General features: G+C 42.8%; 1 protein-coding gene across 1 annotated transcript; it reads right to left on the bottom strand.

Annotated features, from left to right (window-relative positions):
• Nucleotides 1-1,822: 1,822 nt before the first annotated feature.
• LOC142427552 (lysine-specific demethylase 4D-like) lies at nucleotides 1,823-3,595 on the bottom strand. The gene has a single exon (XM_075532775.1). The coding sequence runs from the start codon at nucleotides 3,593-3,595 to the stop codon at nucleotides 1,823-1,825; it is 1,773 nt and encodes a 590-aa protein (XP_075388890.1).
• Between the last annotated feature and the right edge of the window lie 17,737 nt (nucleotides 3,596-21,332).

Below are 21,332 nucleotides of genomic sequence, written 5' to 3'. Positions count from 1 at the left end.
CCCAGGGATACTGTAGCAGAAAACCACAAACATCTTGAAGGAAGCCTGACTAAAATAGTTTCCTGAGAGCGGTGTCAGCAATGCAGGTGGAGGGCACAATAAACAGTTTTGGGGCTTATTGGTCAATCTAAAATCTAGATCTTTCAAAGGATAAGTGTTTGTTCTAAATGCAATACAAACATATCTGAATTTCTTCTATGTCTCATAGTTCCATGCAGCTTTGACTATGGTAAATTATAAATACTTGGGCCTAAAACTGGTGTTTGTTTGAAACAAATTAAATAAAAACTAATCCATATCTGTTTCAGTTTTACTTTTTCTCCTTTTATAATCACTCAGAGTAATGGTTAGAGCTGATGAATAAGAAATTTGTGGAGTTTCTAAAGTGAGTTTTCTGTTACCTCTTTTGATTAAGCAATTGGGTGGGGGCAGGGGATGGGTTCCTGTAGAGAAAAAAAATTTTTAAGAGTCTTTCAAGAAAGAGAGAAAATTTGCCACACTACCTTCCATGACAGGCTCTCTGATGCTTATTTTTTCTGGCTGCAGACCTGAAAACAGGCTTTTAAATACATGAGTTGAAGAGACAATACCAACAGGGGTATCAAGAGTTTCTGGGAAATGGAGTCCCAAGTCAATGCCAATGTGTGATTTCATGAAAAGGTGACTCCAGGAGTAATTTCAGCTCAATGATTAGATGGGAACTCTGGGCAGTAGCTCTCCCCATCATTTGACTTTTTGTTTTGCTGTGGTGGTGTTTTGTTGTACAATTTTCTTCCATTCCCTCATGGACTACTCTGGGTACAAGGACAGACTGTTTGGTGAATTCATTGGGACCTAGCTACTTCTTTCTCTCTGGCTATGTGATGAGTCACTTTGTTTTTCACATACCTCTCATAGTCAAACTTTCAGAATGCGTTTTAAGGTATTTTATTTCCTTTCAGATACACACTAAGAACAATGAAATTAATAATCACAAATAGGTATCCTTGATCCCCAAACAGCAACAGACATCATTCATTCAAAGGTGCAGTTTCTACGTAAGCAATTGCTTGGTTGGTGGGTTGAAGGGTGGCCACGTCAGAATTATTGGAGTGTGTTAAAGGCTTGAATTTCATTAGAAGGTACAGTTGTGACCACCGGTAGAAGACCGGGTCAGCGCTTCGGAAGTGCAGATGGATTGAGCCTCAGAGTCTGAGCATCGTCCAATGTTGGCTCCAATTTTTGTGAGGACTAGGTTAGCATTTTGAACCCACCTCCTGCATTATCAAAGAAAGACTTGGCAATGGGCCTCCTTAAATATTAGCCCCAAGTCCAACTTTGAAACAGTGGGTCTTGATCACTGAGATTGCCACGTGGAGAGACACGCTGGAAAGCAATGGGTTTAATGATTTCTGCGCAGGGAGTTCTTTTCAAGGACAACTCCCAAGCCTAGGAAGAATCAAGGGACACACATATATCCAGTTGGTCTGTGAGTCCTTAGAACACATTTTAGTGGAGTCCATAGTCTGAGCAAGTATTAGGCAACCTATCAACATGGCACTGAGAGGTCAAGGATCACCACAGATTACAATTACAATTACAATTAAATCACCACAGATTACAATTCCCATGTTGAAGATTGGCTGGGTGTGTCTTTGTTTCCTGAAGGTGAGAGATAGTCCAAGGGACAATCACATTTGACAAAAACTGCAGTTTAGCTAAACTCACAACAAGAAGATCTTTGCTGGTGACAACCTTTCAGGATTTAGGAAGTGAAGTTCCATCGAGTCTGTCTCCAAGGATCTATGTAAGTAGATTTGCAGAACCTCATCTGAGGGCAGGACTATAGAAGTTTAAGGGGGTCCATAGCAATAGCACCAAGGGGGTCCAGAGGTGCCATACTGTGCACAGAGGCATAGCTGGAGAATGTTTTAGAAGTCAAAGACTCATTAGGAGGACTCAGCACAAGCATGTCCGGGAGATTCACTGAGATGTTGTCCAGTGACTTCAGGCAGGGGCCAGGGTGCATCAGAGAATCAGGATTCAGTGGGGGTCCCAAGGGCTGAAGATCGGGGTCACAGCAGCACCCAGAAGCTTTAACAGCATGCTGGATCTCAAATCTCCGAGGGCCAGAGTCATCTGTTGATTGTTGATTCTCATGCAATGCCTGTGTGGGCAGGTGTACAAATGTGATTGCTGTGTGGCTCTTGGCCCTGGACTTGACAGACTGCTGGTGGGCATCGGAGTCCTGAGGACGCCTAGTGCGAGTACCCTTTGGTGAAGCCTGGAGATACTGGGCAGATGGAACTGAGGTGGGAAGTAGGGAGACACTGGATCCTGTAGGACTGCAACCCATGCAGATAGGGTCCTCAGGCTGTACAGTAGAGCTGTCTGCCCAGGAGTGGGTTGTGGGACGAGGACATACCAGTGCACAGCCCCCAAGCCCACTGTCTGCTGCCAGAGTCAGAGAGCGACGCCTGGCCCTGCGTGGCTTAAAGGACCGCAGACGCCCCTTGACCATTGCACGAGTCCTGGCTCCCTTCCAGGCCGTCCACTCCGGGCTGGTCAGTGCTGTGGGTTCCACGTGGTCCAAGGAGGTGCGGTCCCTGCCGTGTTTCCACAGCTCATAGCGCTCGGGTTGCAGAATGCGCACGAAGGCGTCCATGGGAAATGTGACCCTGGCTTCCCCACAGCTGCACTGAGAAGCAGCTTTACCGTAATTAACCCAGCGCAGGGTGGCAAAGTTGATGGATTCCGCACAGTTGAAACCGTGATTGAAGCCAGCGTGGTATCCATAGGGGAATGTGACCATGAACTCGCCTGCTCCCTGGGTGATCCGACCAACAGGAATGCCGTTCTCCCTGAGGACTCTGGGTGAGATGAGGGCCACCTTGTGCCGCAGGAAGTTCGCGCAGCCACTGGAACTGCCAGGGAAAAGCTCCCTGGCCAGTCTCTCCAGCCGGGCTCCATGCTCAGGGGGCACCGCATACCACGTTTTGGGCTCCCCGAAGTGCAGGTAGTTGATGCTGTACAGGTCCATGTCCTCCGTGTGCCAAGTGAAGGTGGTCTGCCACAGGCCAAAGTACAGGTAGGGGGTGTTGACGCCTTTGATGACAACTCCACACTCCTGCTCCAGCAGATCCTGGATCGTCCCCAGGTGTCTGAGGTTCCAATGCTCAGTGTTTTCACCAAATAAGGAGCCACATACTCCAGCCCCATAAATGGGAGAATTGTACATGCGGCTCTTCCAATAGGTCCGCTCCAAATCGTCAACATCCCGGTGTGTGGGAGTGCGGTATCTGTCAGTGTTGGCCAAGTGGCGATACTCCTCCACGGTCATGGATTTCTTCTTTTTATGGTATTGCAAAAAGACACCTGTTTGCCCAGTAGTTACCTGCTGCACAGGACTGGCTATGAGGATGTCATCCACATCGTCATAGTTCTCTCTGGCTGTCCACTGTTTGGGTGGGATTATCTTAGCCAGGCCTGCACGGTGGGCACCTTGGGATTCCATGTAAGCAATGTATTTGTTGAAATCCTTAAATTCTTCCATGGTAGGCCGGAAAGTCATGATTTTAAGGCTTGAGTTCTGGCTTCGATAGTCCTGGGAATTCATGGCTGCAAAATAAAGTCAGAAAACCCGATTCTTATGGATGTTCTGTGTATTTGTATGCTGTGCTTTTGTTTCTTTTTCTGTCTGAAAATCTCTTGCAGTGTATTGATGGCTCTGTGAGAGCAAATGCACTCTCCCCAGGCATGCTGATTGACCAAGGGAATTCTACTATGATGGACAACTATTGTTTCCCCCAAAGAGACAGGATTTGTGCACACGGAGTGGGTTTTCCCAGATTGCTCCTGGCTCATTATGCTGCTCTGGAAGTTTATTCAGTTGGAAGGGTGTCTCTATCTGTTGATACTTAGCTTCTGTTGCAATCCTGGGAAATTTCTAATTCCACTAACAAGGAGTGTCTCAAGGGATTTTTAAAAAGTAAATCTAAAGACAGTAATTCAGTAACATTCAACAGAAGTCAGGGGTGTCAAACTCAATTAAAATGCTTGCCATGTGGTGCAACAGGCAAGATTAAAGTGGGCCACATCACATTTACAAATTTTGTTGAATTTTTATTTTGAAGTGAGGATTCAGAAATATGGATAGGAAAATTAAAACCCTATATAATTGTTTTTATTTAAATATTTGTTTTATTTATAAAACTATAATTATGCTTTTAACCGGAAATTTGCCAGCGCTTTCCTTCTACTGCCTTTCCCTTGCCTCTTATGGTGTGACCGGAAAATATAACAAAGTAATAAAAAACACAAAATGTTGGACAGCTGACAAATGTGATGCACAATCGTAATGGCTTCCCTCTAAAAATGTTAACTAGCATTGCCACTAGGTATGACTCATAACAGCATATCCTAGAGTCCTGTTTTTAACCTTTTCACTGTTAGGATCTGTTTTTATTATGCAATGAGAGTGGCAGACATCGCTTTAAAACGTTACCGGAAATGATCGTGTCTAGAAACGTCCACAGGCCTCCAGAAAAGACTTTGGGCCACCTGTATAGTGGTCTTCTGTAGTTAAAGGGTTAAAGAGGGAATTGTGTGTACAGTATTGCCTCCATCTCCCCTAAGCGCTATTTTCTTTATAACAATTTTTTCTATTTTCATTTTATTTCAGAGAATTTGGGGCCACAAAAAATTACCTGAGCAGTCGCAGGCAGCCGGAAGGCCACCAGTTTGACACCCCTGACATAAGTGAATGTTATGAGAAGTGCTAGTAAAAAATCAGGTGAATAAATATAGCCTGAAGATGCTAATATCAAAAATCACACTTCATGTAAAATATGAACCAAGACAACTAACCAAGCAAACTCACTGACATCAGTTTCACCCTGTAACACATGGAGGAGATGTGCTTGTGTTTTCCTCAGGCTGTAACTCTTGACAAGCGTTAAAAGCCTTGTCTTTCTCCATGGAGCGACTGGTCCTTGGAACTGCTGGGTTGGCAGCCCAATGGGGCTCCAAGAGGGCTCCAATACAGGGCAGAAAAAGTGAACATTTCAGTGAACTTCATAGGAAAAATAAAATTTATGTAAAATGACTTCAACAGTCATCTTAAAACTGGATGAATTATCTTTAAAAATTAAGCAACAGAAATATAATTCATCAAGCACTTTCAGAGAAACATGCAATAGCTATCCTGATTAACACTAAAAGTGAACCTTGGAAAAACAAGTAGAGGTACAGAAAACTTTAGCTATGAAAGATATTTGTGTAACCCTATGTGTTATACAGAAACCTGAATGTAGTGAAAGTTCTCAAATATTGTGTTACCATTGGGATGATTGCCTCTTAAGTACATAGTATTTAGAAATAATGACCAGCAAATTTGAAACTCAGTATTGACCATAATGGGCAGTCCAATCTAGTTCTGGCTTTCTCATCCTACTCCCGCCCCCACCACCCCACCCATGCCCTGGCTATACACTCAAAAGTAACACAAAAAATTGGGCAAAACAAAGCAATTTAGAAGTTGTTAAATATGTGTTATATAATAATTTTAGTCTAATTCCTAAGTTATATTATCTTTAGAGACATTTTAGGATTAAAACTAGATATACAATTATCTTTAAAAAAGTGAAAGCATAGCTTAAGGAGCCCTGAGTGAGATGGAGGTCAATGATCCACAGCTTTGTCTCTAACACAGAGACTGGCAGTTCAAACTCAACTTACGTCAGATCATTGAAAAATACACCCACCTCATTTTACTAAGACAAGCAAGGTAACCCTATCACAGAATAAACACCCCGTAGAATATAGTAGCACTGCACCAGAGCATTAGCTTTAAGGCTGTAACCTTTATGGAGTCTGACTGTGCCATTTCTCTCTAGGCATCCCTTTCTTTCTCTCTTTTAAAAAAAAAACATTTTATTAGGGGCTCATACAACTCTTATCACAATCCATACATATACATACATCAATTGTATAAAGAGCACATCTGCACATTCTTTGCCCTAATCATTTTCAAATAGGCACCCCTTTCTCCTGTTTCTCCAAGAAACAGTTGATGAGCTTGAATCAATGACTAGTATTTTGCATCTAAGAGCTTAAAATCATTGCCTCTCCTGATTCCATGTGCATGAGAAGCATCAAATTGAAACAGAAAACCAAACATGTCTATGTCACAAATAATCTGCATCATTAGATGCATTTATCCTCAGTAGGTGAACATTAGAGAGAGTCAAATTAAAATCAAATTATGACTCGCAATCAGAGACAAAGTGTATTTCATGGAACTCAAACAGAAAGCTTTTCTTAAAGAAAACAAACAAAAAATCTGAATTCTGATACGAATTTATATTGTTTCAATATTTTATGATTTGAAGGAAAAAATATCAAGGAACTGGCATTGACCTCTACTAGATTAACATTTCAGTCCTTGGAAAATTGCAGGCTTGTTGAATAAAAGGTTCAGAGAAAATATAGGAAGATGTTCGTTGATATGAAATGACATGGTAACTGCCGCAATCAGCTCCAGCATAACAATTGTAAGGATGGCCATGTTTTGGGCAGAATTGATTCCATCTTGACATAGGCTAACTATGAGTAAGACTTGAGGGTAAGTATGAATCAGGAACAATTCCATAGCCCAGAACACCAATAACAGCCTAAAACATCCAGTCAAAGACATGTATTTTAGGATCCATAAATAAAATGTAATTTATGAATTATGCATCTAAAAGAAATATTCTCACCACAGGAATGAAAATCTCCCAGGACAATTTTCATTGGATTAGACCCACCCAGATTCCAATGTGAAAATCCTATCAGTCTTTTATTAGGCCTGTGTTATCTCCACCCACCTTGTCATTGATCCACTCTTATGCCACACCTAGTAATCATCTGAGAAACATCAGCAAAAACAAACTAAATGCAATCTCTTTTTCCTAAAGCCTTAGAGAATTTCACTAGAAAATGGAACAAAACAGATTTAATTGCAAACCCAAAAATCTTAAAAGGAAGAATTTAATTAGAAAAAAATTCTTTAAACTCTCCAAAATACGTATGTCATTTTTTGTTGAATAAATGTGAATAAATGTCATAGTTCACTTCTTTAAATTTGAAACCCCTAATAATGCAAACAGTTAGAATGTTTAGAAACTAACTTAGAAGATGATTTGGTTTGGTTTCTCCTCAAAAGTACTTTCAGAGAGGCCTGGTGACATATTTTGAAAAAAAAAAACAAAAACAAACAAAAATCTTTGAAGACACTATGAGGCACGGTTCTCCTTTGACAAACATGTGACACCGTAAGTTAAAAACAACCGGATATCAAATTATCTAAAAACTCTTGACACTGCGAATATGAAGACAACTATCACAAGCTTTAAAAGATGTCCTCTGAAATTGTCACTGGAACAACCAGGGGCAGTGAGATGAAGGACCAGCCCGCCACCATGACTTTCACTGTCTCCCTCTCTCCAGACAACAGCTGCCGTGAACAAGGGTGGGAAAATTCTATGGACAGCCACTCCAGAGAGGGAATGAGTGAAATGTTGCAACATAACTCTGGATGGCAAGCTCCAAGATGCTGAGTGGGTCCCTGTGCTCATTCTGACCAATCTGCTCCTAAAGGAATCCTGACCTGTGAAGGTTAAACTGCATCTGCTCAGACCTCAGGGAGAGCCAAGTGGGTGAGCCCAACCCTCTGCAATCTAGGCTCCAGCACCCTTAGTCACTGAAAGACATTGAGTCAATGCTGACTCATAGATACCCTATAGGACAGGGTAGAACTTCTCTTGTGAGTTTCTGAGTCTGTACCTTTTACCAGAGTATAAAGCCAAGTTTTTCTCCCACCCCTCCAACCTGTCAGAAATAGTTAGGAAAAAGTTCTAGTCACACTACTTACCTTTTCAGTGCAGAGTGGTAGAGGCTGGCAAGTCTCAGATATCACTCTGGAGCCTTCTCTTGATTCAAGTAGGTTGAGGGCCTGATGAATCCCAGATGGGCAGGTTAGATGGTAGGCTGATTCCTCACAGGCTGTGCAAACAATGAATCCAAGCTATGTAGGAAATAGGGCAAGATGCTGTCTCACGTCTGGAGATCCACATCTGGTGAGTTTCTGGACCTGGCCAAAAGCTGCACAGCTTTCAGAGAGAATCCACTTATATTTATACTGGGGGAACCACACCCACCAGGATACTACCTCCCACTCCTGACTGCTGACAGAAAATCTCTTCATGGAAGTGATGGCATTATGTCAAACATTGTTATGTAGGCTGACATCATGGCCGAGCCAAGTCGACACAGAAACTCAGTCCTTACACATGACCCACTGTGCCTTTAACCCAAGTGATTTCAATAACATAAAAACTGTGAAAGGGAAGGAGGGAGGAGCAATACCCTTCCAGAAATAGCTTTATGAAACTGAATCTCATGTACACCCTATGGCTTTGACATTTTGACCATTTATCAAGCTGGCTCCTGCACTTAGTTCCAATTCACTGTCATTATGTCGAGTGCTACTCAGAGCCGCTTTCTAGAAATTAGGAGAAGTGCCCCTTTGGGTTTCTTTATTTATTTTTAACATTTTAGGAGGGACTCATACAACACTTATCACAATCCACACATACATCAATTGTGCAAAGCGCATCTGCACATTCTTTGCCCTCATCATCTTCAAAGCATCTGCTCTCCACTTAAGCCTTTTTATATCAGATCTTCTTTTTTCCCCCTCCCTCCCCACTCCTCCCTCCTTCATGAGCCCTGGATAATTTATAAATTATTATTTTGTCATATCTTGCCCTGTCCGGCATCTCCCTTCACCCCCTTTTCTGTTGTCCGTCCCCCAGGGAGGAGGCCACACGTAGATCCTGGTAATCGGTTCCCTCTTTCCAAACCACTCACCCTCTACCCTCCCAGTATCGCCCTTCACACCCCTGGTCCTGAAGGGATCATCCTCCCTGCATTCCCTGTGCCTCCAGGTCCTATCTACACTTGTGTACATCCTCTGCTCTATCCAGTCTTGCAAGGCAGGGTTCGGAGGATCATGATACTTGAGGGGGGAAGGAAGCATTCAGGAACTGGAGGAATGCTGTATTCTTCATCAGTGCTACATGGCACCCTGACTGACTCATCTCCTCCCCTAGACCCCTCTGCAAGGGCATATCCAGTGGCCAACAAATGGGATTTGGGTCTCTACTCTGTACTTCCCCCTTCATTCACAATGGTAAGATTTTCTTTCTTCTTCTGATGCCATATACCTGATCCCTTCGACACCTCATGATCGAACAGGCTGGCATGCTTCTTCCATGTGGGCTTTGTTGCTTCTTAGCTAGCCCCTTTTGGTTTCGCAAACACTGAGACTCACTGCCATCCAGGAGAGAGTAAAACAGCCCTACAGGAGAGAGTAAAACGGTCCTGTCCATTTCTGAGTCTGTAATTTTTGCAAGTGTAGAAAGCCCTGTCTTTTGCCCCCGGAACAATTGGCTGTTTGAAAGTGCAGACCTTGGGGATCACAGGCCAACTCTTAACCACTACACCACCTGAGATAACATTGGGTTTATGATACTGTAACTCATTTCAGGAATAGATGGCCTCGTATCTCTCCCCAGTGATGGGTTGGTAAATTCAAACCACTGATCTTATGGTTAGTAGTCAAGACCTAATCAACTATGTTTCCAGAGCTTCATTTCTCTATAGTACAGGAACAGTCATTCGTCCCACTGAATGTGTTTCAAGGATTGCCATCTAGAGAAAAGTCCAGCACCTTTTTGTAATTCTTAAATGTGTTTAAGGAAGCATCCTTAATTGTGGGTTTTTCCATCCAACACTCATTTTTTTACAGATTAGGTGCATAGAATTCAAATTAAGGGCATCAGCCATAGGATAAAGCCGTCATCTCCGTTAACTCTGAGGCAAGGTCCTTGTCTGCTGACAACATCTGTGGGCCTGACCTGCCTTAGACAGCAATCTGTATGTTGGCTTCAGCGTTACTTTGGGTTTAAGAGGTTCACTGGGTAGGGTCTTCTGGTGCACAGAAGAACTCTGATACAGCTCTCCTTTCTTGCTGTAGTCATGTCCTGCCTTCTCAATTCTCTATAATGCTTTCAGAGAGGAAAGGTTGTGGAGTCACGCCTCAGGAAAATCCCCTTACCTTTCTTTATCTCAGAAAGATTATGAAGAAATAAAGGATTTACTGCCACACTCTGAATCCTTGTACCATGGAATGCTTTCTTACATGATTCCATTATACCTGATCCATTCTGCAGTGCCACATTTTATCATAAAAACCAAATAAACCAAATCCAGTGCCATTGTGTCCATTGCCCCTCATAGCCGACCTATGGACAAATTAGAACTGCTCCCTAGTTTCCAAATGCTACCAATCACAGGCTCCCAAAATAATTGGTCCAATTGCATACCCTCTTCTCAGGAAAAAAGAAAATCACCCACCACCTAGCTGCCAATTGAAAACGTTTGTATTATAGCACATAATTCAGAATAAAATGAAAATAACTCTCACTTCCATTGAGTATGAGCAGATTAATAGCGACTATGTAGTAAATGGCAGAATTTACCCTGTGGTTTCTCAGACTGTAGCTATAGGAGTAGAAAGCCACATCTTTCTCCCATAGAATAAAGTACAGTTATCTGCTTTCTACCACAGAACCATTCCATTTCCCTCAAGGAGCAGTATCAGGTACTTTGGTAAACACTGTAAAAAGTCTTTATGGGAGCAGAATTCTCATCTTTCTCAATTGGAGACCTGGTGCATATGAAGCCTCCAACTCTTGATTAATAGACCAAGACCGCCTACTACTCGACCAGAGATCCAAAGCTGACACTACTAAATAACTGCCACACTACTGAGAATTATGATCCCAAGAAGTCAAGTCAATACAGGCAATGAACCACTGCACACAACGAAAATATTAAGACATGTCCTGAAGGCCCTGAACAGATAATGAGGTGTGAAAGAGATAGTGAAGAGTACACACAAATCTGTTTGCTCTGCTTATACTAAGTAGAGCAAGTAAACACATATATTTCAGAATCCAATAGAATACACTCAATTCTCCCCCCCAAAGACACCAGAATATGTTACATAAGCTCATTATATAAGAAAGTAATTCAACTTATGTAAGGCTTTCACAAACAGAAATTTATTCTCTCCCAGTTTGTGTGGATAGAAAGATAAATGTAGGTGACTGGTTATAAGGGATGGCTTTAACTACAGTTGGCCCTGAGGCAAGGTCCTTGTCTCTATTAAGATTTAGGGTCCTGGCATTCCACCTCCTGGTCCCTAGGAATGTGTCGAGTCCAGGGTGTTTGCAGAGAGTCTGAGACTTCTCAGATAAACCATCTGACCCAAATAGGGAGCAAAGCAGTTCAGATTGAGGAGATTCCAGCTGTAATCCACCACCTATTTTTGGATATAATCTGGCTGCACCATTTTGAGGATATCCACATCAATGGGAAGTCACAGCACAATAAATTCCAGCTTCCTACAACGCAGGAATTGTGTGCATCACTACAAACTGTGGGTATCCTTGAGAAGAATGGGCATTCCAGAACACTACATTGTGCTTATCTACAACCTTTACATGGATTAAGAAGCAGATGTGGGAACAGAACAACTCAATATTGCATGGTTTTAAATCAAGAAAAGTGTGCCAAAAGGACAAAGATATCCGTTTCGAAAGGAGTGTGACCATCGTTCTTCTTAAAGGTGTGGATGGTGACACTTCCTCTTACATACTTTCAATCTATTTTAAGAAAAGACCTGTCCTTGGAGAAGGACCCTGGAAAGAGCAAGGCCCTTGACATGAGATATTGACACAGTGGCTCCTACATGGAACACTCACTCGTCTATGCCAGGAAATGTGCAGGACAGTTCATTGGCCAACTGACTGGAAGAGATCCATTCTTGTACCCGCTCCAAAGAAACGTGGCCAGACAGAATGCTCACCTTGTAAAACGATAACATTGATGTCACATTGAAGTAAAATTTTGCTGTAAATCATGCAATGAATGCAGCAGGACATTGACAGAGAGCTGCTGGAGCTTTATGCTGCATTTAGAAGAGGATGTAGAACAAGGGCTCACCACTACTGAGGTGAGATGGATCTTGGCTGAAAGCAGAGGACCCCAGACTGTAAAGACATTTGACTGTGTTGATTTTAATTTACTTTGGGTAGCCTTGAGAAGAATGGGAATTCCAGAACACTTCATGGTGCTTCTGTAGACCCTGTACATATATCAAGAAGCTCTTTTGGAAACAGAACAAGGGAATACTGCATGTTTTAAAATCAGGAATGTTATGTGACCTCTCCCTATAGTTATTTATCTATATTCTGAAAAAATAATCAGAGAAGCTAGATGGGGTTTTTTGCCCTCAACAATATTTTTTTATTAAAAATGTTATTGGGGGCTCTTAAATTCCTTATAACAATCCATACATCAATTTTAGCAAGAATATTTGTACATATGTTGCACCATTATTTTCTAAACATTTACCTTCTGCTGAGGCTTGTGAGGCAGACTAGCAAAAGAAACTCCATTTTTGTAAGCTGCTAAGAAATTTGCCTGTTCCTCCCTCCCTTCTCAGATAATTGACCGAGTTGACCCACCCATTTTCCCTCTCTTTATGGGAAAGTGTCTGCTGGTGGTTCACTTTAGAATGCACTCCCATGTTCCCAGGTTCTGGACAAATCAATTAGTTTTGATTAATCTTCATTATATCCTTAGTTCTAATTCAATATTGTTCCCTTGGATGTTATAATCTGAATGGTGTAGTTTGTTTTATTATGGTAACTAGCATGTTATAATAAAGTTTAGTATTTTTTTAAATTAATAAATCTTTTTATTGGGGCTCATATAACTCTTATCACAATCCATACATACATCAATTGAGCAAAGCACCCTTATACATTCATTGCCCTCGTCATTCTCAAAATTCGCCTTCCACTTGGGTTCCTGGAATCAGCTCCGTTTCCTTTTTTTCCCCCTCTCTCTCCTTCTCCCTCTCCCTCCCCGCTCCCCCCTTCCCCCAGCTCCCTTTATATTTTATAAATAATTATTTTATCTTATCTTACACTGCCCGGCATCTCCCCTCACCCACCTTCCCATTGCCCATGTCCCAGAGAGGGAAGTTACACATAGATCTCCAAGATTGGTTCTCCCTTTGTACAACCGCTTCCCTCCCAGTGTTGCCACTACCACCGCTGGTGTTGAGGGGTTCATCCGTCCTAGATTCCCTCTATTTCCAGATCTCTACTGCACTGCTGTACATCATCTGGTATAACTAGGTCTGCAAGGTAGAATTGGGGTCATGGTAATTGGGAGGGGAGGAAGCATTCAAGAACTAGAGGAAGGTTTTGAGTTTCATTGTTGCTACACTGAACCCTGAGTAACTAATCTCCTCCCCACTACCCATCTGCAAGGGATGTTCAGCTGTCTACAGATGGGCATTGGGTCCTCATCACGCACTCCCCCTCATTCACGGTGACGTGATTCCTCCCATCCCCCGCCTTTGTTGTTTGAGACCTGGTCTCTTCTGCCCTTCACGATCACCCATGTTGGTGTGCTGCTTCCATGTGGGCGTTGTTGCTTCTGGGCTAGATAGCCGCTTGTTTGCTTTCAAGCCTTTAAGTCCCCAGACGCTATATCTCTCAGTAGCCGGGCACCATCAGCCTTCTTCACCACACTTACTTATGCACATCTTCGTATTCAGTGTTTATGTGAGGAAGGTGATCACACAATGATTGTTTTTGTTCCTTGGTGTCTGCTACCTGGTCCAATCAATACCTTGTATTCGCTTAGGCCATGTGCTTTTTCTCTGTGGGCTTTGTTGTTTCTGAGCTAGATGGCTGCTTGTTTGCCTTCAAGCCTTTAAACCCCCAGACTCTATATCTTTTTGATAGCCGGGCACCATCAGCTTTCTTCACCACGTTTGCTTACACACACGTCTGTTTTCAGTGATCATGTCGGGAAGGTGGGTATCATGCAATGACCATTTAGCTGGGCGAGGTGCTATTGTATTGAGGGAGTGTGCGTGTGGAGACCCAATGTCCATCTGCTACCCTACTACTGAACCTATAAATATATGCACATGTCTATTTCCCCCGTAATCATAAATATATTTACATATGTACATTTCTGTATTTAGGCTTCTCTGGATGCACTTTGCCTCCTATTCCTTTCCTCTATTTCCTTAGCTTTCTGCCCGTCCCACTACCATGTTCAGCCTTCATTCTGGTTTCAGTAATTCCTCTCAGTTACCTTGCCCTTGGTCACTCCTTACCAGTCCTCCCATCCCCTCCCTCCTCTGGTTTTGAACCATTCCCTTGTCCCTGTGTTGGCTAACACCTCCTCCCTTCCCCTACCTCCCACGCTCTCATGTCCTTCCAGGACCGTTGGTCCTGTTATATTCTACTCTCATTGTTTGTCCAGCCTTTCTTCTCTAGGTGCACCTGCTGATATAGTAATATGTGCATACAAATGCAGATGACTTTTACAGCGCCCAAGTTGCACATATGAACATGGCTTCAACAGCAGCAACACCAACACGCTGATAAGCAGAAAAGCCACTAACATACAAAATTTACAAGGTAAAAAAAAAGGCAAAACAAAAAGATAGCGAAAAAAGAAAAAAAATGCTAGTAGTTCAAGGTCTGTTTGTTGGCCTTTAGGAGTGTTTTCCAGATAAAACTTGTGTGGTGCCACGTTCTGGCCCCAAAGTCCATCCCTTATACTCCCTCGGGATCTCTTTGTTCTGCTTCCCCCGCTGCTCCATTGCACGCCCCCAGTGTTTTCCTCAGTGTGGTGGGTTCAGCTCAGTCGCACATCCCCCACTGTGTCTCAAGTGCTGTCTCATGTAGGGCCATGTGTTGGTGCAGGATTTCGCATCTTGCAGTGTGGCCAGCTCTATGGTCCTCTCTGTACGATGGGCCCTTCGAGCTGGGCTATCAATCTGTGGGCTTGGTGGGCCCAGGTGTACTCCACTATATCCTTTCTCCTTCCTTTGTTTCAGCTTCATTCTGGATGTGTTGTGGTGCGTCAGTTCCTTTCCCACACCAGATCATCTATTTTCATTTTCTGTGGTACTCCCTTTGAATGTGGGGGTCGGGCCAATTCTGGATTGGGCCAGCGTATGGTCCAGCCTCTTTGTGTAGTCCTCCATATTTTACATTGCCCTCCTTGTTTGGTGTGTCATGGTGGGGTCCGCATGCATGTTCCAGTTCTGTGGGGACACAACCAATACTCTCCCCGGGTGGGTTAGTGCCCTGTTCCTCCCCATACCATCCACTCAGATTCTCCCCATCCTGGTTTTCCCTCCCCCTGCCCCACTCTTCCTTCTTTATGCTAGACTCTCATGTACCTCCCTAAGTGTGGCCTGCCCTCCCTCCAACTATCTATGCTTCCCCCCATTGATTGTGAGATGGATGTTTATTCTTCTATTTCTGTCATGCTGATTGCACTTACCTCAGGGGACTCATGTTGTACCTGTTCCTTTGAGTCTGGCCTTACCTCGCTTAACATAATTCCTTCCAGCTCTTCCCATGAAATAACGTGTTTCATGTGCTCATCCATGCTTTTCAGTGCTGCATAGTACTCCATTGTGTGTATGTGCCAAAGTTTACTAATCCACTTGTCTATTGATGGAAACTTAGGCTGTTTCCAAGTCTTTGCGATTGTGAATTGTGCCACAATTAGAATTGCAGCGCATATGACTGGTCATATTTTATTTGCTGCTTCCACCGTGTATACGCCCAGTAGAGGGATTGCTGGGTCATAAGGTAGATCAATTTCCATTTTCTTTAAGTATTGCCAGATTGCTTTCCACAGTGGCTGTACAAATCTACACGACCACCAGCAGTGGAGGAGGGTTCCTATTTCACCACAGCCCCTCTAACACTTGTTGCTCTCTGATTTGCTGATCTGGGCTAGCCTCAGGGGTGTTAGGTGGTATCTCACGGTTGTTTTGATTTGCATTTCTCTTATGGCTAGGAACTTCGAGCACTTTCTCATATGCTTATTGGCCACATGAGTCTCCTCTAGTGAAACTTATTTTCAGTTCTTTTGCCCACTTTCTTAGAGGGTTAACTGTTTTCCTCTTTTTTGCAGGTCATGATGGTGTTGTAGATTTTGGTAATGAGTCCTTTGTCTGATGTGTCATTACTAAAAATCTTCTCCCAGTCTGTGGGTTGTCTTGTCACCCTCTTGGTGAAGTCTTTCGAGGTGCACAGGTGCTTTATTCGAATTAGATCCCATTTGTCGATTTCCAGTTCACCTGTGTGTGTACCCTTCCCTGTTGCAGTAAGCCAAGAGCTCCCTGGGCCAGTTCTCTGAGATTAGTCCTGATTCCCTCCTTAATGGTCCTGATGGTTTGGGATTTAACTTCTAGGTCTGTGATCCACCTTGAGTGTATTCTTGTGCATGGGGTGAGGTAAACATCTTGTTTCATCTTTCTACATGTGGATATCCATTGTTTCCACACCACTTATTAAAGAGGGTATCTGCTTCCCACTTGATGTTTTTGGGACCCTTGTCGAAGATCAGTTGTCTATATGCTGCTGATTTTACTCCTGGGCTTTCTATTCTTTTCCACTGGTCTGAGTGTCTATCGTTGTGCCAGTACAACGCTGTTTTGACCACTGTAGCTGTGTAATAGGCATTAAAATCAGGTAGGGCGAGTCCTCCAATTGTGTCCTTCTTCTTGAGGAGTTCTCTGCTAATTCTGGGTTTCTTCCCTCTCCATATGAAGTTGGTGGTCAGTTTTTCTGATTCTTTGAAGAAGGTTGATGGTATTTGAATTGGTATAGCATTGAACTTGTAAAGTGCTTTAGGAAGAACTGTCATCTTTACTATGTTAAGCCTACCTATCCATGAGCAGGGGAGGGTCATCCATTTGTGGAGGTTGCTTTTGGTTTCCTGTAATAGGGTTATATAATTATGCTTATATAGTTCCTTAGTATTTTTTGTTAAATATATTCCTAGGTATTTCAGTTTGTTCTTAGCTACTGTGAAGGGCACTTCCCTCTTAATTGCCTCTTCCATGGCCCTGTCCGATATGTATAGAAAACCTACCGATTTCTGTTTATTGATCTTGTATCCTGCTATTCTTCCGTATTCCTCTATCGCTGTAAGTACTCCAGCTGTGGATCTTTTGGGGTCTTCAATGTATAGGATGATGTCCTCTGCACATAGCGATAGTTTCACCTCCTCCTCTCCCAATTGGATCCCTTTGATGTCCTTCCGCTGTCTTGTGTTGTTAGCCAGAACCTCCAAAATGACAATGAATAGAAGTGGGGACAGGAGCATCCTTGTCTTGTACCCTTTTTCAGTGGGAATGTTCTTGTCTTTTCTCCATTGACTATGATCTTGGCCGTTGGTCTTTCATAAATAGCTTGTATGAGCTTGAGGAACTTACCTTCCAATCCTATCTTCCTGAGTGTCTTGATTAGGAATGGGTGTTGGATGTTTTCAAATGCCGTTTCTGCATCTATGGATATTATCATATGGTTTTTATCCTTTTTCTTCTTGATGTGGTGTATGATATTGATGGATTTTCGGATGTTAAACCATCCCTGCATCCCTACTGCTGTATTCTATTGGCCAGTATTTTGTTAAGGATTTTTGCATCTATGTTCATTAGAGATATTGGTCTATATTCTCTATACCTGTGGGGTCTTTGCCCTGTTTGGGTATCAAAGTAATGCTGGCTTCATAAAATGAGTTTGGGAGCTTGCCATTCTCTTCTATGTTATGGAATACTTTGTGGAGGATCGGTATGAGCTCTTCCCTGAACGCTTGGTAAAATTCTGCTGTGTAGCCATCTGACCCTGGGTCCGTTTTCCTTGGTAGGTTTTTTATGACCGTCTCTATTTCTTCCTTCGCTATGAGTTTGTTGAGGTTCTTGATCTCTGTCTGAGATAATCAAGGGAGAGATGGTTTTTTCTAAATATTTATCCATGTCTTCCAGGTTTCTGAATTCATTAGAATACAAACCTTCATAGTACTTTGTGATTATACTTTTTATCTCATTGGGGTCTGTTGTTATTGCCCCCATTTCATCCCTCATCCTGCCTATTGATGTTTACTCCTTACTATCCTTGGTAAGCTTTGCCAGAGGGCTGTCAATTTTGTTGATTCTTTCATAGAACCAGTCTTCTAGTTGCGTTAATCTTTTGCATTGTTCTTTTGTCTTCCCACTGGTTTAACTCCGCCCTGATTTTTATTATTTATTTTCTCTTGCTATTGGAGGGGTTGTTCTGTTGACTCTGTTCTAGTTGTTGGAGGTTTTGTGTTAACGTATCTGTCATACACCTTTCTTCTTTTTTCATATATGCATTTAATGTTATCAAGTTACATCTAATAACTGCCTTTGCAGTGTCCCATAAGTTTTGATACGTTGTATGCTCATTCTTGTTAGTTTCTAGAAACTTCCTAATATCCTCTCTGATCTGGGCCTGTACCCACTCATGTCGCAGGAGATCCTTGTTTATTCTCTAATTGGTTGCCCTTGCTTTTCTGGATGCCCTCTTATTAATCACCAGCTTTATGGCATGGTGGTCTGAGAAAGATGTCTGGATAATATCTATGTGTTTGAATTTACTCAGGCTGGACTTGTGTCCCAGCATGTGGTCTATTCTTGAAAAAGATCCATGTGGATTGGAGAAGAATGTGAAACCTTTTGCTTTTGGATGAAAAGCTCTATAGATGTCTATCAGGCCCTGTTGCCTAAGTACATTGTTTAGCGCTCTGGTCTCTTTGCTGAACTTCTTTCCCAGTGACCTGTCTTTCTGTGTTAGTGGAGTGTTAAAGTCCCCCACTATTATTGTTGATTCCGTGATTTCTTCTGTCATCTTTTTAATTGTTTGACGAAATTTGCCGCACCATTATTAGGTGTGTCAATATTCAATATGCAACGTGCTTCCTGGTTTACTGAGCCTTTGAGCATTATGTAGTGTCCCTCTTTGTCTTTTTTTATGGTTTGGATCTTGACGTCCATTTTGTCAGAGATTAAGATAGCCACTCCTGCCTTCTTGGAGTTACCATTCGATTGGTAAACTTTCTGCCAGCCCTTTATTCTTAGCATATTCTTGTCTGCTCGCTTAAGATGTGTCTCTTGCAGGCAGCAGATTGATGGGTTATGTTTTCTAAGCCAGTCCTCCAGCCTCTTTCTTTTAATATACGAATTGAGTCCATTGGTATTCAGAGTATTTATTACTATCTCTGGATTCATAGTTGCCATACTCTGTTTTATGTTTTGGGTCTTTACGTATCTCCTTTCATATCATTGTGCTGTGTTTGAGTGGAGCGTTTTTATCATGTCCTCTTTTCCATCTGAGACCCTGTTGTCCTGGTACTTGTTGCTGGCATGTTGTTGGCTTCTAGGTGGAGATGGGCTATATGGTGGTCTCCTGATTGTTCTAGGTGGAACTTGATCCTCTGGCCATAGGGCTTCAACCAGTATGTTCCGCAGGGTCGGGTGACTTGCAGCATATATTTTGAGTTCTTCCTTGTCCTGGAAGACCCTTATCTTACCCTCTAAATTAATGGATAACTTGGCAGTGTACAGGATTCTGGGGGAGGCATTTTTATCTTTCAGCTTTTGGAAGTTGTTGCTCCATTCTCTCCTCCTCTTCATGGTATCTGCTGATAAGTCTGAGTATATTCTTATCTGTTCTCCTTTGTACGTGACTGTCTTCCTTTCTCTTGCTGCTCATAAAATTTTCTCTTTTTCCTCTACGGTGGATATTTTACTATTATATGTCTTGGCGTGTTCTTCTTGGGATTTAGCTTAGCCGGCGTCCTTTCTGCTTCCTGTATGAGTGGCTGTATCTCCCTTGTTAGGTTGGGAAAATTTTCTTCCAGAAATTCCTTTGCTATCTTGGCTGTCGACTTGTGTGTTGTGTTGTGTTCCAGTAAACTGATTATTCGAATATTATTCCTCTTCATAGCATCTGTCATTGATCTCAGGCTGTCTTCTGTTTCTTTAATTTTCCTATCTGATTGTTTTTCTCACTTGCTTCATTCTGTTTGAGTGTCCTCGAGTTCACTGATATGATCCTCTGCCTCCTCAAGCCTAAACGTAGCTTCTGTGACCTTTTGTGTGGCTTCTGATACCTCCTCTGTTAGTTTCTGCAGTTCCCTTTCATGGGTAGAATTCATCCCCTCTATTGTGCATTTCACCCCCTCTATCATTGCATCCTTATTCTGGGTAGCTTCTCTTAGCTCCTTTATTACTGCAAGCAGAGTTCTGAAGATTTCCTTTTGTGGCTGATCTATATCTGTTTCTTCTATTAGCAATGTTAGGTCTGTTACTGTTCTCGTTTCTCTGTTTTTTGGTTTTTTTGTTGGGAGTGATGTGGTCTGTGATTTTTCCTTGATCCTTTCATAGGCCCCATGCTTCTGGGAGACCGGGGTAACCTTATCTATGTTATTGTTAAGGATTCTTTCAGGCAATTGCCTATGACCTACTCTAAGGGTGGGTCAGGCTGTTGTGTAGGCCGAGTTCTCCGACGGCTTGGTGACCCGCAGTGGTGAGATGTTTCAGCTGCTGGAGTGGGGTCTGGAATCTCAGTGAGTGCCCTCACGCTGCTTTGACCTCGTTTGACAGGGTACCCTTAGCAGCTCCCTCTTTTTTGGGGGAGGGGGGATAGTAATAAAAAAGGATTTAAAAGGTTAACGATTTAAAAATAGTTTTTAACAAAATATTGGGCAGAGGAAGAAAAAATTGGAGTGAGAGGAAGAAGAATAATCTATGAAAGAGGAGGGACAAGCTCTGATAATAATAGAGGTGAAAGGAGAAGGAAAAAGAGAGAAAAGGAGAATCTATAGAAAAGGGACAGAAGAGAAGTACTAGCAATAAAGAAAAAAGTAGGAAGGAAGGAGAGAGAGAATACAGCACAGAAAGTAAAAGAAAGGAAAGGTAAAAAACAATGCTAGATGGAAGATATGTAGATGTGTATATGTAAAAATTTCCTCTTTTTCCCTCTAAGCGCTGGTGATGCCTAATAGAATGTGCAGGTGCTTGAGTTTGCATTGTCCCAAGACGTGGTGCTGATCTGGGCTCCGGAGCAGGGCTATGTGGTGGTGGTGGGGAGGTGGTGGGAGTGCTCGTCAGCTCAGCAAGCCCTCCCAGGTCCCTGCAGGCCTATAGAGTTGAGCCTGTGGTCAGAGGCTACACAGGTGGGAACCGCTCCCCACTGGCGGTCCTGCACTAGCTGGAAAGTGCTTGGGCAGCTAAGGGTACTGAGAGGAGGCACAGGGCACAGTGTTTGCCTCCTGTGGTGGCTGGGGAGGGCTCCAGCAGGCTTAGAAGCTGGCACTGGGGACCCCAC

The sequence above is a fragment of the Tenrec ecaudatus genome, chromosome 15, assembly GCF_050624435.1.
Source record: "Tenrec ecaudatus isolate mTenEca1 chromosome 15, mTenEca1.hap1, whole genome shotgun sequence".
NCBI lineage: Eukaryota > Metazoa > Chordata > Mammalia > Afrosoricida > Tenrecidae > Tenrec > Tenrec ecaudatus.
This window is presented reverse-complemented; position numbering and strand designations above follow the sequence as displayed.